This window comes from Cnephaeus nilssonii (genome assembly GCF_951640355.1).
Source record: "Cnephaeus nilssonii genome assembly, chromosome: 9".
In the NCBI taxonomy this organism is placed as follows: Eukaryota; Metazoa; Chordata; class Mammalia; order Chiroptera; family Vespertilionidae; genus Cnephaeus; species Cnephaeus nilssonii.
In genome coordinates, this window is record NC_137080.1 from 91448931 (window position 1) to 91465691 (window position 16761).

Consider the following 16761-nt stretch of genomic DNA (forward strand, 5'->3'; position numbering starts at 1 on the left):
TCTATGTGATTGCATCAGTCACACCCTTGAAGTCAACTCTGGTGGCTGGTGAGCTGAATGAGAGAAAGAGAGAGAGAGAGTGCAATCAAAACAGAAGCCACAGTCTTCTTGCAATCTAATCTCAAAAGTGATATCCTATCGTTTTTTGTTGTATTCTATTTATACATTGGAAGCAACGTATAAGTTGGAAGCAACTTATAAGATCCATCCCACACTTACGGGGTGGGGATCACACAAGGGCATGAAAACCATTAGCCATTGCAGATCATCTGAGAGGCCCTCTACCACAACACCCATTCATGAGATAAGCAGGGAAACGTGAATACTGACTGGACATTTGATACTGTTAAACAACCATTATCTCTTAGGTTTGATGATGATATTGTAGTTACATTAAAAGAGGGTCTTCTTTTAAAGATACATTCTGAAATATCTACTGATTAAATGATCATGTCTTTGGACTTGCTTCAAAATAACATGGAGTGGGTGCATTGGTGAAACAAGATTGGCCGTGAATTGACCATTGTTGAAGGGTTGGTTGATACATGGGTGTTCATTATACTCTATTTTTGTATATGTTTTAACTTTTCCATTAAAAAAAAAAAGAGCCTTGCTTGTCCAAGACAATAAATCAGCTCAGTGGGCTCACTGGAATGATCTAAGTTGAGTGCCTCAGCTTCAAATTTCCTGATTTTCAGGGTGCTTTTTAGAAAAGAAAGTATTGAGGAAGGAGCTAAAAGAAGACATGAGAGTGATGAGCATATGGTAAAGAGACAACACATACCAACTTGGAGTCAAGTCAGTTCAGTGGGATTCTTGCCTTGCTCTCCAGCTTTGTCTTCCGTCCTGGAGAATTATCAGGGCCTCTGTTCTAGGCTGGGGTGCAAGTGGGCTGCTTCTGAGCTGTTGGAAGTTGAGGTCTGGTTGCTGTGATGTTTGCTTTCCATGATTAGCATGAAGACCTCACAGGGAAAGGTGTTTAAGCCTATGATTTAGAATTGAGGTATAAAATCATGTGGTACAATAGGAAGAGAAGCTAGGAATCAAAGGAGACAATAAAAGATACTAATTAAAGGCTGTATGTCATGCTCAGTCAGCCATATACATAGATCATTTTCATTTTAAATATTCTTTACAGTTTTTATTTAAGGTGACTTTTAAAAGCCAGGCTACCTTTTCTTACCTAAATTATCTTGCTTTTCAGTCCTGACGTTTAGTTTGCTGTCAAGGCAACTGATCCCTCCTCTCAATATCTCATATGCAGCTTTCAGTTCTTCAGTAATTTATGTAATTTTTGGATCATGTCATCAAATGTCTATTGGTGAGTTCAGTTCTGGAACCGTAGGAGGTGGATGAAGTCCCTACCTCAATTATTTACCTATTGCTAAGGAACCCAAGTTAAAGCTATGTTCAAGGTAGAAAGAAAGGAAACAGAAGATGGGCATTCTAGCCACAGGATTAGTGTTTAGATTTTAGAAATCGAACACTTCTAGTATGTCATTATCAATGTCACCACCAGGTGAAAGGCCAGAAAGCTATTTCCCAAAGGGATGAAAGGACAGAAGTACTTTCCTTGGCGAGATTACCTCGCATTGGAATCTGAATGCCCTCAGCCAGAAAGGTCCGGGAGCAATTCCGCTAATACTTTTAGAGTGGATCCATCTTTCAATTGGACCCAGGATAACCAAACTCCATGGGCCTGATTCATAATTATCATTTTCTCACTGTATTAGTTTACAATGAGAAAATGCCATCATGGTAATCAAAGCACTTAAATCCATAGGGGGAGCACTTTCTCAGAGTCAAAATCCAAATACTCTTTTATATCAGAAATGACTGTTACAGGAACCAAGCTAGTTAAAGGTCATACAATCAGCAAATATACTAGGTGAACCTGCATAGAAATCAAACTACGAAATGCCCCAACAGTCTAGGAAGGGCATTGCCAACCTTCACCCAGTGAAGCGCCTTTTCCGGCCTTCCCCACACAGCCAAGACTGATAATTCTGATGGACATACTCTTTCTTCAGATGTTTGTCAATCTGGGACCATCCCATTCTTCTAGGTGTGGAGGGCTACTCTGCCTTTTCAAAGGACAATAGCACATCTTTTTACTAAAATTCATTGTGTCAATTTTACTTTTAAACATTAGAGAGCAATTTCATTCCCACATTCCCAAGGCACATTACAATTACTTCCAAAGACTGGTAATAAGAGCTATTAGAGTTTTGTGTCTATCGGGTAATTTATTGTTTTCGTTGTTGTTTTTTTAATCCTCACCTGAGGATATTTTGTCCATTTTCAGAGAAAGTAGAAGGAAGAGGGACGGGAAGAGAGAGAAAGAGAGAGAGGGAAGCGATGTGAGAGAGATACATCAACTCATTGCCTCCCACATGTACCCCAACCAGATGCAGGGAATGAACCCGCAACCTAGGTATGTGCCCTTGACATGGAATCAAACCCACAACCCTTCAGTGTGCAGGCCAGTGCTCTAACCACTGAGCACACCAGCCAGGGTTATCAGGTAATTTAAGAGTAAGGTTTGCCTTTGCTGCCCATTGTATGTTGATATGAAGACTAAATGAAGTTTAGCTCAGTGTCATTTTGCACCTAGTAAATAAATCCTTCCTAAGTGTTAGGTATTATTTTTCTTCTTATTATTACTGTCTTCTGATATTTTCACCACCACCTCACTTTTCATCACTCTAAGAGCAGGCACAGCAGCTGAACCTAATACATATTTCCAGTCCATTTCTCTCTGCAGCCCACACTATGTGCCCATAATGAAAGAGGTTAATACCTGGACCACCAAGATCTAAATTCTGTGACTTGGTCACAGTTTGTGGGGCCAGAGTTCTTTCCCTGCTCTTTCTTACTCTCAATGGCCACTTTCAAATAAGAAAAGTTCTTCAGATCAAGGACAAAAACAACATAAGCTCATGCCTTGATTTTGTCAATAGCTTCAGTTTACCTGGACTTAAAACCTCACCTTCTGCCTAAACATCTCTTTCATAGGTGCCTTCTTTCTTGTGAGCGCTCTGATGATTAATGTCCTGACTCTGTACCCATTCAACAGTGGCCACCTGGTCCTGGGAACTTTCCTCAAAGAGGACTTCTCTGACCCCCTCTTCTTCACGGCCTACAACCGATCCCTGAGTGTGGTGGCATCCACAACATTTTTGACTGGGATTATTCAGGTAGGATCTGAGTCTCCGAACCTCTGAAGAAGAACTAAATAAAGGGAATACAAATAGACCCCTTCCTTTCATTGCTCCCATTGTCCATTAAGATACTCCAGTGATTTATTTCTGGAAAACTTGTAGGATCTGTGGGTAGACTGTGACAAAACTTCTCCCTTGTCAGAAATCATCGACCATTGATTTTGGGAGTTTTTGTTTTATTTTTATTATTCAAAACAGCTTTATTTTTAAAAAAATATATTTTTATTGATTTCAGAGAAGAAGGGAGAGGGAGAGATAGATAGAAACATCAATGATGAGAGAGGATCATTGATCGGCTGCCTCCTGCACACCCCACACTGGGGGTCGAGCCTGCAACCCGGGCACATGCCCTGACTGGGAATTGAACTGTTACCTCCTGGTTCATAGGTTGCTGCTCAACCACTGAGCCACTCCAGCCAGCAAAACGGCCTTGTTTTTTTATTTAGCTTTCTGACTCTGTGCTTGTACCTTCAATATTTTCACAACAATTCTCTGCTCCTCAAAGAAAAAAGCATGCCTGATCCTGTCATGGACACATTCAGCACACATGGATCCACACCAGGTCCTGCTGACATGTTTTTTTCATTTTAGATAACCTCACTAGAACTTTAAGTCTCACAGCACAAACTCTGCAAAGTCAGACTAGGCACATGCCACATGCAGATTTTGGCGCTTAGCCAATCTTCTTGGTGTAAAGGGAAACAATTCTATTACCAGGGGTTCGGGACAGCCTAGTTTTGTTAGAGGCTGTATTGTAGGACAGCCTCCGCTAATATGACAAATGCTAGACCATTCTGAATGCCTGAAGTCACCGTCCCCGGAAGAGGAAAAAGCCACTAATTTTGGATGAGACACTAAACATTCTCACCAGTCCCTTCTCGGAGACTAAAGGGTCCTAGGAACTATGGGCTAGAGTTGTAGACACAATTTCATGTTTTAAAAATTCCTTTAGCCCAGCTGACTTGGTTCAGTGGTTGAGCGTTGACCTATGGACCAGGAGGTCACATTTTGATTCCCAGTCAGGGTATATGCTGGATTTCAGGAGGCAGCCGATCAGTGATTCTCTCTCATCACTGATGTTTCTATCTCTCCCTCTCCCTCTCTGAAATCAGAAAGAAAAAAAATATATTTTTAAAATTCCTTTATATTCTTTCAATAAGAATAGCACTGATAGGTTCAAATACTATATTTTGGGTTAGTAAGCATTGGAGTTTTGCCTGAAATCCTTTTTCTGCAATGACAGGACCACAGCTGAAGCACAATAATATCAATGACATTAAAATATCAGAATTTATTTTTGGCAATGTCTTTCATTTATCTCAGAGAGTCTACTATCTAAAGCTAAATCCACCTAACTAAAATCACATATTCCAGATTTACTTCTCTTTCTTCTCAACTAACTCACTCCCTAGCTAATTGTCACTGATCTACACTGGAACCATCTTTCATTAGGTAAGGATTTATTGGGAGCCTGCAAAAGCAAGTTATTATGTTGGGTTGACCCATCCCTTGACATTTGCCAGCTGTATGAACATAAATTATCTTACCATTGTGGGCCTTAGTTTTCTCATGCATAAAATCCTATCTAATAAAAGAGTAATATGCAAATTGACCGTCACTCCAACACACAAGATGGCCACCCCCATGTGGACCCAAGATGGCTGCCACAAGATGGATGGCAGGGGAGGGCAGTTGTGGGCAATCAGGCCAGCAGGGGAGGGCAGTTGGGTGTGATCAGGCCTGTAGGGGAGGGCATTTGGGGGGGACCCAGGCCTACAGGGGAGAGCAGTTGGGGGGGACTAGGCCTGCAGGGGAGGGCAGTTAGGGGTGACCAGGCCTGCAGGGGAGGGCAGTTAGGGGCAAACAGGCTGGCAGGGGAGCAGTTAGGCATCAATCAGGTTGGTAGGGGAGTGGTTAGGGGGTGAACAGGCTGGCAGGCAGAAGCGGTTAGGGGCAATCGGGAAGGCAGGTAGGCGAGCAGTTGGGGGCCAGCAGTCCTGCATTGTGAGAGGGATGTCCTACTGCCCGTTTAGGCCCGATCCCACAGGGGGGACATCCCTCGAGGGGTCCCAGATTGGAGAGTGTGCAGGCTGGGCTGAGGGACACCCCCCCCCCTGCCCATGCATGAATTATGTGCACTGGGCCTCTAGTACTAAGATAAGCCAGAACCTGAGCCACAAAGCTAACCTCAATAAATTTAAATGAATTAATATCAAATAACATGTTCTCTGGCCACAGTGTAATCAAAATAGAACTCAATAACAGAAAGTTAATAGGAAAATCTCCAAATATTTGGTTACTAAACAACACACTTCTAAATAATCCATAGGTCAAAGAGTAAGTCTCAAGAGAAATTAAAAAAAAATACATTAGGGTAAATGAAAAGGAATCATACCAAAAATTGCAGAACACAGCTAAAGCAGTGCTGAGAGGGAAATTTATAGAACTAAAATGCATACAGTAGAAGAAAGGGTCTCAAATTAATAGACTAAGCTCCCACCTCAAATAACTAGAAAAACAAGTGCAAATTAGATCCAAAATAAGCAGAAGGAAGAAAATCATGAAAAACAAAAATGAAAATAGGAAAGCTTACATACTCATGATTCCTATGTAAAATCCCTGAAGTGACAAAAATATAGAAATGGAGAACAGGGGTTACGGATAAGAGTGGAGGTAGGAGGATGGAGATTGGGAGTAGGAATGGGAGGTGAGGGACAAGTGGGTGTTGGCTATGAAAGGTCAAAAGAAGGATCCTTGTGGTGATGGAATTATGTTGTATCCTGGCTGTATCAATATCAATATTCTAATTGTGGTTTGTACTATAGTTTTTCAAGATGTTACTATTGGGGAAAATGGGATAAAGAGTACATCAGATCTCTCTGTTTTGTTTATGACAACTGCCTATCAATCTACAATTATAAAAAATAAAAAGTATAAATTTAAAGAACTCTGAACCAGATGAGAAAACTAACATTTATTGCTATGTGTTAGTTACTGTTCAAGCACTTTATATGTATTATGTCTTTTGATTCTCACAAGACCCCCTTTTTGAGGGTGGATATTACTATGAAGGAAACAAGATATAATGAGATTAAGTAAATTGCCCAAAGTCACATAGCTAGTAAGATCCCAAACTGGGATTCAGACTCAGGATGCTCTACCTCAAGAATTTGTGCTCTAGATAATTAAAGTGAAAACTAACATTAATAAAAGTGAAGGGTTTAGTATCAAAAGAATATGAAACAAAGAAGTAATCTTTAGTTGGATTGGAGTTGTCTGGGAAGGAAATAACCATTTATTGAGACTTTCTTTCATTCATTGAACATTAGTACTTGTTTTCTATAAGAATGGCAGATAGTTTTTTTTTCTTGTTTTTTTTTATATAAATTTTTTATTGAGGTATTATATGTGTACATATCTTACCATTACCCCCCCACCCCACACCCACACTTGCCCTCACCCCCCAGAGTTTTGCGTCCATTGTTTATGCTTATATGCATGCATACAAGTCCTTCGTTTGATTTCTTATCTCCCCCCCCTCCCTAACTTTCCCCCTGTAATTTGAAAGTCTGTTTGTTGCTTTACTGTCTCTGTATCTATCTTTTTGTTCATCAAGAATGGCAGATAGTTTTAATGTCAGAGGACAACTCTGACTGCCTAGAAAACTATGTTAACACAGACTCTGATACCACATAGCAGCTGGGCATGAAGCAGCTCTATGGTTAATTATAGATACTTGCCATTTACAAGGTGGGAGGAAAGGATGGCATGAAGATGAGTGATATGTATTTGCATCTGTCACTATTTTCAGATTTGAGCTAAGTGTTTCCATGTGTTGTATAATGTAATCCATACAAAACACCGTGCTGAGTGTTATTCACAATTTACAGGTTAGGAAACTGAGGCTCATGAGAATTTATTTGTCCAAACTCACAGCCAGTGAGTGTCAGAACCAGGATTGAAGTCACATTCTCCATCCCTAGGAATCTTGCTCTTTTCATCACACCTCCTAAAGAAGGGGAGTTTCGTTACGCTCTTGAAAGAGATGATGGACATAGACTGACAGAGATGGCAAAAAAAAGGAGGGGTTCATGCATAACCACAGAAGTAGAAATCAGACATTCACACAAAAGACAGGAAGCAGATTGGCCTGACTAGAGTAGAGTACTGAGTTGTAATGACAGGAGGTTAAGGGGGAGACACAGCCCCAACTGACAGGAAGCTTTGAAACAAAAAGCTTTTAAAGGTAAGAGATTTACTCTTCAGAATTTGTTTTCTGAGCCCTTCTAGTCCAGTGGAAGATGAAGTGGTGATAGCAATGGGTTTCAAGACTTTTGTTTTCCTTTTCCTTTTCCTTTTCTTCACTGGGCTGGGCCAGTTTTCTTAACCTACCCTCTTAAGGGCTTTGGGGCCCACACTTTATCCATCAATTCTCCAACTGTGTTTTTTATTCTAAAAGATGGACACGTATATTGCAAAAAGCTCAAATAACAAAGTATAAATGATAAAAGTATTGCCACCAACTTTTTAAAAAAATATATATTATTGATTTTTTACAGAGAGGAAGGGAGAGGGAGAGAGAGTTAGAAACATCAGTGAGAGAGAAACATCAATCAGCTGCCTCCTGCACACCCCCTACTGGGGATGTGCCCGCAACCAAGGTACATGCCCTTGACCAGAATCGAACCTGGGACCCTTGAGTCCGCAGGCCATCACTCTATCCACTGAGCCAAACCGGCTAGGGCATTGCCATCAACTTTTATCCCATTCCCCAAAGGTAACTTCTGTTAATACTTTGATGTCACTAGTTTAGACTCTTTGCATATTTAGAAATATATATAATTTATTTTATAATATATAACATTTAAAATATGTATTTCTATATTATATATGCATATATGCATATAAAATACAATGTTTTATACATATATGTAATATATCCTATCTAATAAAAGAGTAATATGCAAATTAACCATCACTCTGCTACACCCACGAGCCATGCCCACCAGCCACGCCCACAAGCCAATCAGGAGCAAATATGCAAATAAACCCAATCAAGATGGCTGCGGCCACAGAGAGCAGGAGGGAGGCTTGGGTTTCCCTGGCAATGGAGGAAGTCAAGCTTTCCGCCTGCCCTTGCCAGACTAGGCCTCCACTCAAGGCTACAAAGTTTCAATTATAGAAGATACATAAATCCAAACAGAAATGGTGGCAGCCATGGAGCTGGAAAGAGCAGGAGGCTTGGGTTGCCCCCGGCGATGGAGGAAGCCAAGCTTTCCACACATCCTGGCCAGCCCAGGCCTCCGCTTAAGGCTACAAAGTTTTAATTATAGAAGATACATAAATCCCAGATACCTGCTTCCAGCCTATGCTTGGGTCGCCGGGGGGCGTGGCCGGCCTGCAAACCACCACAGGCCCCTTGCCCAGGCTGCCCCACACCCCAAGGGAACCCCCACCCTAATCTGAGACACCCTTCAGGGCAAACCAGCTGGCTCCCACCCATGCACCAGGCCTCTATCCTATCTAATAAAAGAGTAATATGCAGATTGACCATCACTACAACACACAAGATGGCTGCCCCATGTGGTCAAAGATCCTGCCCCCATGTGGACACAAGATGGCCCCCACAAGATGGCCAGCAGGGGAGGGCAATAGGGAGGGACCAGGACTGCAAGGGAGGGCAGTTGGGGGCGATCAAGCCTGCAGGGGAGGGCAGTTAGGGGTGACCAGGCCGGCAGAGGAGGGAAGTTGGGGGTGACCAGGCCTGCAGAGAAGGACAGTTGGGGGAGACCCAGGCCTGCAGGGGAGGGCAGTTAGGGGCAAACAGGCTAGTAGGGGAGCAGTTAGGCATCAATCAGGCTGACAGGAGAGTGGTTAGGGGGTGATTAGGCTGGCAGGCAGAAGGGGTTAGGAGCAATCAGGAAGGCAGGCAGGTGAGCAGTTGGAAGCCAGCAGCCCTGAGGGATGTCCCACATTGGAGAGGGTGCAGGCTGGGCTGAGGGACACCTCCTTTCCATGCACGAATTTTGTGCACTGGGCCTCTAGTTATATTTATTTATTTATATATATATATATATAAAATCCTGAAGACAAAAATTCAATTGAATCATTCTTAGTAAAGATAAGAGTTAAAGGCCAAGTGTGAGCTGGAACTCAGGTTTTTTAAATTGTCTTTTCCTTTGTAAAAAGCTGCTTTCTTCACAGGAATGTTAATATCTCCTGGGAAGGGTTCTCAGAGTGACTAATGAAAGGGCTCTTTAAAAAGGCAATGGCTTGCCCCTCTCTTCCTCGGCACTGCCTGCGGAGGTGGCAGCCATCTCCTACTCGGCACCATGGCTGCCCTCAGACCCCTTGTGAAACCCAAGATGTAAAAAGAGGACCAAGAAGTTCATCAGGCACCAGTCAGACCAATACATCAAAATTGAGCGGAACTGGCGGAAACCCAGAGGCAATGACAAGAGGGTGTATAGAAGATTCAAGGACCAGATCCTGATGCCCAACATTGGTTATGGGAGCAGCAAGAAAACAAAGCATATGCTGCCCAGTGGCTTTCTGAAGTTTCTGGTCTGTAACGTCCAAGAACGTGAAGTGCTGCTGATGTGCAACAAGTCTTACTGTGCTGAGATTGCTCACAATGTTTCTCTCCTCCAAGAACCACAAAGCCATTGTGGAAAGAGCAGCCCAGCTGGCCCTCAGAGTCACCAATCCCAATGCCAGCTGCGCAGCGAAGAAAATGAACAGACAGATTGTGTACACATTGTATTTGTGTTAATGAAATCATAAAATTCTGCCATCTGGCATTTCCGCCCTTGGAAAAATAAATTTAAAAAAGGCAATGGCTTATTCTGATTAGTCTGTGACTGTTAACCTTAAGTCAACAAGGTCAGTAGATTCTAGGGCAATATATTAAGCTTAAGTGCTTGCAAAGAAAGAAAGAAGACCTGGCTGGTGTAGCTCAGTGGTTGAGTGTCCACCCATGAACTGAATGGTCACACTTTGATTCCAGTCAGGGCACATGCCTGGGTTGCAGCTCGATCCCCTGTAGGGGGCATGCAGGAGGCAGCCGATGGATGATTGTCATCATTGATGTTTCTCTCTCTCCCTTCCTCTCTCTGAAATCAATAAAATATCCTATCTAATAATAGACAAATATGCAAATTGACTGCACCTTCGCTACGCCCAAGCCACGCCCACCAGCCAATCAGGACGAATATGCAAATTACTCCAACAAAGATGGCGGCTAATTTGCATACCAAGACAGTGTAGAAAGAAGCCAAGAGCTGCAGAAGGGAGCAAAGCTGCGGAGAAGCAAGCAAGCCAGGGGGAGGAGAAGGGAGGAGCGGAGGCGGGGCCGGGGAGAAGGGAGGACCGGAGGCAGGGCTGGGGGAGAAGGGAGGAGAGCGGGCTGGTGGAGAAGGCGAGGCGGGGGAGAAGGGAGGAGCGGAGGCGGGGCCGGGGGAGAAGGGAAAAGCAGGCGGGCTGGCGGAGAAGGCGGGCCGGGGGAGAAGGGAGGAGTGGAGGCGGGGCCGGGGGAGAAGGGAAAAGCAGGCGGGCGGTCCGGGGGAGAAGGGAGGAGCAGAGGCGGGGCCAGGGGAGAAGGAAGGAGAGCAGGCTGGCAGAGAAGGGAGAAAAGCAGGGGGGCTGACGGAGAACGCGGGGCGGGGGACAAGGGAGGAGAGCAGGTAGGGCGGGGTAGAGTGCAGCAGGAAACCCTATTGCAGGATTTTTCCTGCAATGGGAACACTAGTATTTCAAAAAAAGAGAAGTGTGGTTTAGTGCCCGAGGGAGCCCCGAATGAATGAACACCAAGGTCCAATTTCAGCTGGTCAGGGAAAGAGACACTGAAGAGTTATCAAAGGGGCCTAACCTAACCTTCTTGTTGGAAACCCTTTGGAGAGAACTGAACCGGTGCCATTGCTGGTCTGATGACTTTCTGCCTCTGTTTTTCTTTTTCACCTGAACCCCCTGCAGCTAGTTATGGGCATGTTAGGTTTTGGCTTCATAGCAACCTACCTTCCGGAGGCAGCAATCAATGCCTACCTGACTGCCGTGGGACTGCACATCATAGTGTCCCAGATGACTTCCATCCTCGGGATTATGATTAGCTTCCACGCTGGTCCTATCGCCTTCTTCTATGTGAGTAATTTCTACTCTCACCCAAATCACAGATGCCCCACCCCTTGTCCTCCACCAGACGCGGACCCAAGTGGAGAGACTCCTGCACAGGCAGCTGGGTCAGGAGGGCCCTGAAATTCATCTCTCTCCTAGATTTACAGTCTTGATTAATTGCAGGGGCCAGTTGGACCATTTTTCTGTTTCATTAACCATGTTGCCCAGCTTTGTAAACTTACATGACTTACAAAAAAATTTGATACTTAAGATACTATACCTATCATAATTCTTCCCATCACATGCCTCATAACAGACATGTATCCCTAAGACATCTAAAAAATGTAAATTGCTAAGTAATCCCCAAATGCAAAAATGGCACAGGAGCCAAGCTAAAGTACATATATGGTCTAGGAGAATTAATAAAGAATAGGCTAACAAACAGAACTCCCGGGTCCTTTGTGTTATACTGAAATGTATAAAGTCTGTTTTTTCTTTATTGGATATTACTATCACTTTCAACTTAAAAAAATACATATCTACCCACTTGGTCAAGACTTTTTTGTCTAGCAACACTATATAAGGACTTCCTTTTTCTTTCCTTTTTTTGTTTGTTAATCCTTACCTGAGGACATTTTTTTTCATTGATTTTTAGAGAGAGTAGAAGGGAGGGAGGGAAGGGAAGAGAGACACATCAATTGGTTGTGTCAAACCTGTAACCCAAGTAAGTGCCCTTGGCCAGGAATTGAACCTCTGGCCCTTCGGTGTGCAGGTCAACACTCTAACCACTGAAATACACTGGCCAGGGCTAGGGACTTTTTTGTTGTTGTTATTAATCCTCACCCAAGAATATTTTTTCCTTTGATTTTTTTTTTTCTTTTTAAGAGAGAGAGAATGGAAGGAAGAGAGGAAGGGAGGGAAAGAGAGAGAGAAACATCGATATGAGAGAGACACATCATTTGGTTGCCTCCTGCATGGCCCAACTGGGGCTAGGGATCTAGATACATACTTGCCCTTGACTGGGAATCAAACCCCCATCCTTTGGATCACAGGCCAATGCTCTAATCACTTAGCCACAATGGCCAGGGCCAAGAACTTCTTTTTGAACTAATCTAGAAAGAGTGTCATTTTCTAGACTTAGGCAATTATATACCCCTTTCTAAGCCTCTGTAATTTTGTTTTCTTTCAGAACATATTTAACTACTGTATGTCTCTCCCAAAAGCTAATTCCACCAGCATCCTGCTATTTCTAACTGCTGTTGTCACTCTGAGAGTCAACAAATGTATCAGAATCTCCTTCAATCAGTACCCCTTTGAGTTTCCCATGGAGGCTTTCCTGGTAGGTGTTCTGATGTCCCAAATTCATGATTCGGATCATTTAAAATACCTATCTTTTAAAAAATATAAATAAGCAACTAGGAAAGAAAACACTGTAAAAATAATGATTTTTTAAAAATATATGTTGAATTGTGACAAAGCTTTAAATGCATTTAGTTTTAAGTGCTAGCTTATATTTGTAAAACATACTTTTCTTTTTTTAAATAAATCTTTATTGTTTTTCTCTATATTGTTGAAAGCATTATATATGTCCCCCCTTTTCCCCCCCATTGGCCCCCTCCAGCCTGCCCTTGGCCTCCTCCCCCACCCAGGCCTTCACCACCCTATTGTCTGTGTCCATCGGTTATATATATATGATTATAAGGTATTTGGTTGATTACCTCTCACCCACCCACCCACCCTCCCTCCCCCATTTTCCCTCCGAGATCCCACACTCTATTCCATGCTTCCATGTTTCTGGATCCACTCTGTTCATCAGTTTGTTTTGTTAATTAGATTCCACGTATGAATGAGATAATGTGATACTTGTCTTTCTCTGACTGACTTCTTTCACTTAGCAAAAACATACTTATTTGCAAATGATTTTCATCTATTGCCTCTTTTTCATTCTATTTAAAAATAATTACAGATGATGTATTATAGAATTAAACCTGTATAATTTTATTAACCAATTTCATCCCAATAAATTCCATTAAAAATAAGGTTTTCCCCTCTTATGAAAATAATACAGGCTCATCCTAACAGTTTTGCAAAACATAAAGAAGAAACAATAAAAGGAAAAGAAGAAATTCCTATAGTTGCACCCACCCAAAGTCAACTACAATGGATAGATACTTCTAGATTGTTAGTTATTCCCTCTTTCTTCCAAACAAATACATGAGAGGCCTATGCTCAGTGTTGGTGAATTTCCACCTTCTTCTATGCAGAAGTTGTGTTTCTACTTTAGTATGGTTGCAATCACACTGTGATCCAGCCTCTTTCATTTCCACCATGCTGCAGTGAAGACATTGAGGGAGATGCGTTGTGAAATGCATTACCTAATCCATGTCACTAGTAAGTGGTAGAGCTGGCCTCACTACTGTCTAATAACAATACTTCTTGTTTCTTTTAAAAATCCACTGATAAAATTTATCTTCTGCAGTTATAACTAACATTTTTATAATGAGAAAGACATTTTCATAAATAAAGCTTAAGGGTTTTTAAAGTCAGCATTTCTCATATTAGGATTGCTGAATCCTTGGATGTCTTTGAAAATTCTTTTCCCCTTAAGAAGTGTTCTGTTGCAGAGATACTTAAAGTTCACCAAATATCCATGTGTCCCCCTATATTTCCCAGCCACCCTGTAGTTAGGCAAGACCATGTGACTTCGGACCTAAACCGTAGGAGACTAGGTGTGAGTCCCCATGTACTTGCTTCCCCTGCTGTAATAATCATAGGGTTGTCTGTTGAGATGATAGTTAGTAGATGGAACTAGTTTGCATCTCTGAGGTACCCTTTGCAAAGAAGCTGCCCTAGAGAGACAGTGGACTTTGTGCAGGCGAAAATAACCTTTATGTGTTAAGGTCTCATGGTTTGTATGTTGCCACAGCATACCTACCCTATACTTTCTAATTCAGGTCTAGAGAGTTCATGATTGAAAGACTATGAGAACTGCTTTGGAAATTGAAACCAAGCTCTGTCTCTTCACTGTTGTCCACCTCTTATAGAGGTGCATATTCTTTCTTCCCTGGAACAGTTGAAAAGCTATTAATTTATAAAGGGCAGAGCTGAAAGGCTGCTTTTATAAAAGACTTTGCAAAACACTGGGCACAAATAGTGGTGCCCTGACTCCAGGAGTGGAGTCAGGGACAACCTCTCCTTTTCATGGAACCCGCCCCGTTCTGGCACCTTAGCAAACCGAGGCTTTGGGGCCACCAGCAGATGGCATCTGTGACAAAGACATCCTCTCTCTCTCTCTCTCTCTCTCTCTCTCTCTCTCTCTCTCTCTCTCTCTCTCCTCTCTCATTTCAGCTTTATTAGGATATAATTGACATAAAATTGCAAGATGTTTAAAGTGTGCATCACTGTGATTTGACATATATGTACATTTCGAAAGGATTCCCCTATCTAGTTATTAACACATCCATCACCTCACATGTTTATCTTTTTGGGGGGTGGGAGATGAGAATACTTAAAGCATTATTCTTATAAAATTTAAGTTCTGCTCTCTTATCAAATTTCAATTATACAACAGAGTTCTCAACTATAGTCACCATGTTATACATTAGTTCCTCAGACCTTATTCATCTTATAGCCGAAAGTTTATACCATTTTATCAACATTTTCCTATTTTCCCCACCTCACAGCCCCTGGCAATCGCTTTTCTGCACTTTGCTTCTGTGATTGTGACTGGTTTTGTTTTTAGGTTTCACACTGTAAGTGATATCAGGCAGTATTTGTTTTACTCTGTCTGGCTTATTTCACTTAACCTAAATAGCTTCAAAACCCATCCATGTTGTCACAAATCAACCCTCCCTTAAGAAACATCAGCAACAGGAATCATAGTGCTATTTCTTCAAGCAGCCTCAAAGGCAGTGAACGTTAACCAGGGTTATTAAGACAGGAAAGTAAGAGTATAGAGGATTCTGTGGGTTGACTGTGGCTGACAGATTGGTTTGTGAGCCCCAGTTAAGACATTCCTTTGGGGAATGCTGTAAATAAGTAGGGTGCACCATGACGTGCAGCAACAGAGGAATCTGAGGTCCAGCAATACAAGGAGTTTAAGACTTAGCATCATTGCAATTTAGGAGTAAACTTTGTTGTGACTTAATTTATACTCAAAGGTTATTGAAACCTACAATATGCTACTTATGCTGTAGCAACGTACAAACCATGAGATCTTAACAGATGAAAGTTATCTTTGCCTGTACAAAGTCCACTGCGGGTTCGATCCGGGTCAGGGCACATACAGCAGTCAACCAGTGAGTGCATACATGAGCGGAACAACGGATCTCTCTCTCTCTCTCTCTCTCTCTCTCTCTCTCTCTCTCTCTCTCTCTCTCTCTCTCTCTCTCCACTTTAAAATCAATAAATTTTAAAAATTTTTTAACCTAGGCATTAAGTTTTATTGTCTCTGGTTTAATTTGCTTTGGTTTGAGATCTTTATAAGGTATAACAATTGCTAGGTTATCTATTTTCCTTCTAGTTGAAATGCAAGGGAGACTTGCCATTTTAGAAATCAATGAATGGGGAGGAAAAACGGCAAGTGATTACCTTGCTGAAGACCTGCTTTCTTGTGCTATCAACTGTTGTTCCATATTATTAAGGGTTAGTCAATAATATGATTCTCAATATACCTCAATAATCCCCAACAGACCTATTCATATTGGCACAATGTACCTCGATCTAAAACTTTTAAAACTGAGGCCTTGATACAGGTATAACCTGAGAACAAGTTTATATTTGCTCTGGATGTTCAAAGCTGGTGAGGAAAAAGCAGTCCAGTGCATCCATTCGTTCCCATTATGTGGCAGAGAGCAAGGCTGGAGCTGCTTTCATTCTGGCTCCAGTGCTAAAACCAGCTTCGGGAACTAAGTCAGGTGGGCTTCTGCCTCCTTGCTGCACTGAACCTCTCTCTCCAACCTTCCAAGGACCAACATATATCACCCCCGGTCCTGCCAGCGGCTAAGGGCACCTCCCTCCTGGAAGCAATACATAAAATAGTATTTAGATGATTGTTTGCCCCTTGTGAACTCCTACAGGTTGTTGGCTTCAGTGCACTTGCAAGCAAGATCAGCATTGCCACAGACACCGGCAAGACATTCATGGATATGATTCCCTACAGGTTGGTAATTTCACTTTTCAAGACTATTTCTGCCCTTTCTGTTACCTTCTCTTGGCCGCTGACCATACGGCTTGATTGATATTCTCCGCGAGTAGTCTCTAGCCACAGCCACATTCGGGTCGCTGAGTTCACGTTCATTTTAGAACATAGCGGTTCATGAAAGAAGCAGGGCTAGGCAACCCCTGTTTCTTCTCTGGTCAGCCTCCAACTCTCTTCCCATAGTTGAACTGATCCCCATACCCAAGTAAATTGTTGGATACATGGAATACC

The 16761-nt window shown here is 42.5% G+C and overlaps 1 protein-coding gene and 2 pseudogenes across 3 annotated transcripts in view; 2 read left to right on the forward strand and 1 right to left on the reverse strand.

Annotated features, from left to right (window-relative positions):
* Positions 1–16761, forward strand: part of SLC26A8 (solute carrier family 26 member 8) — a gene marked incomplete at both ends in the record, with an annotated part of 80091 nt that overhangs the window by 21426 nt on the left and 41904 nt on the right. Inside the window, 5 exons of the mRNA XM_079781650.1 lie at positions 1205–1321; positions 3016–3197; positions 11193–11357; positions 12520–12669; positions 16409–16491. Coding sequence (XP_079637776.1) covers positions 1205–1321; positions 3016–3197; positions 11193–11357; positions 12520–12669; positions 16409–16491 — 697 coding nt within the window. The remainder of the gene's footprint in view (positions 1–1204; positions 1322–3015; positions 3198–11192; positions 11358–12519; positions 12670–16408; positions 16492–16761) is intronic.
* LOC307105388 (large ribosomal subunit protein eL34-like) lies at positions 3660–7277 on the reverse strand (annotated as a pseudogene). The gene is made up of 2 exons: positions 7254–7277; positions 3660–3990 (listed from the first exon to the last, which is right to left on the reverse strand). The product of its transcript is annotated as a large ribosomal subunit protein eL34-like (transcript).
* LOC307105389 (large ribosomal subunit protein eL32-like) lies at positions 9506–10004 on the forward strand (annotated as a pseudogene). Its single transcript has one exon. The product of its transcript is annotated as a large ribosomal subunit protein eL32-like (transcript).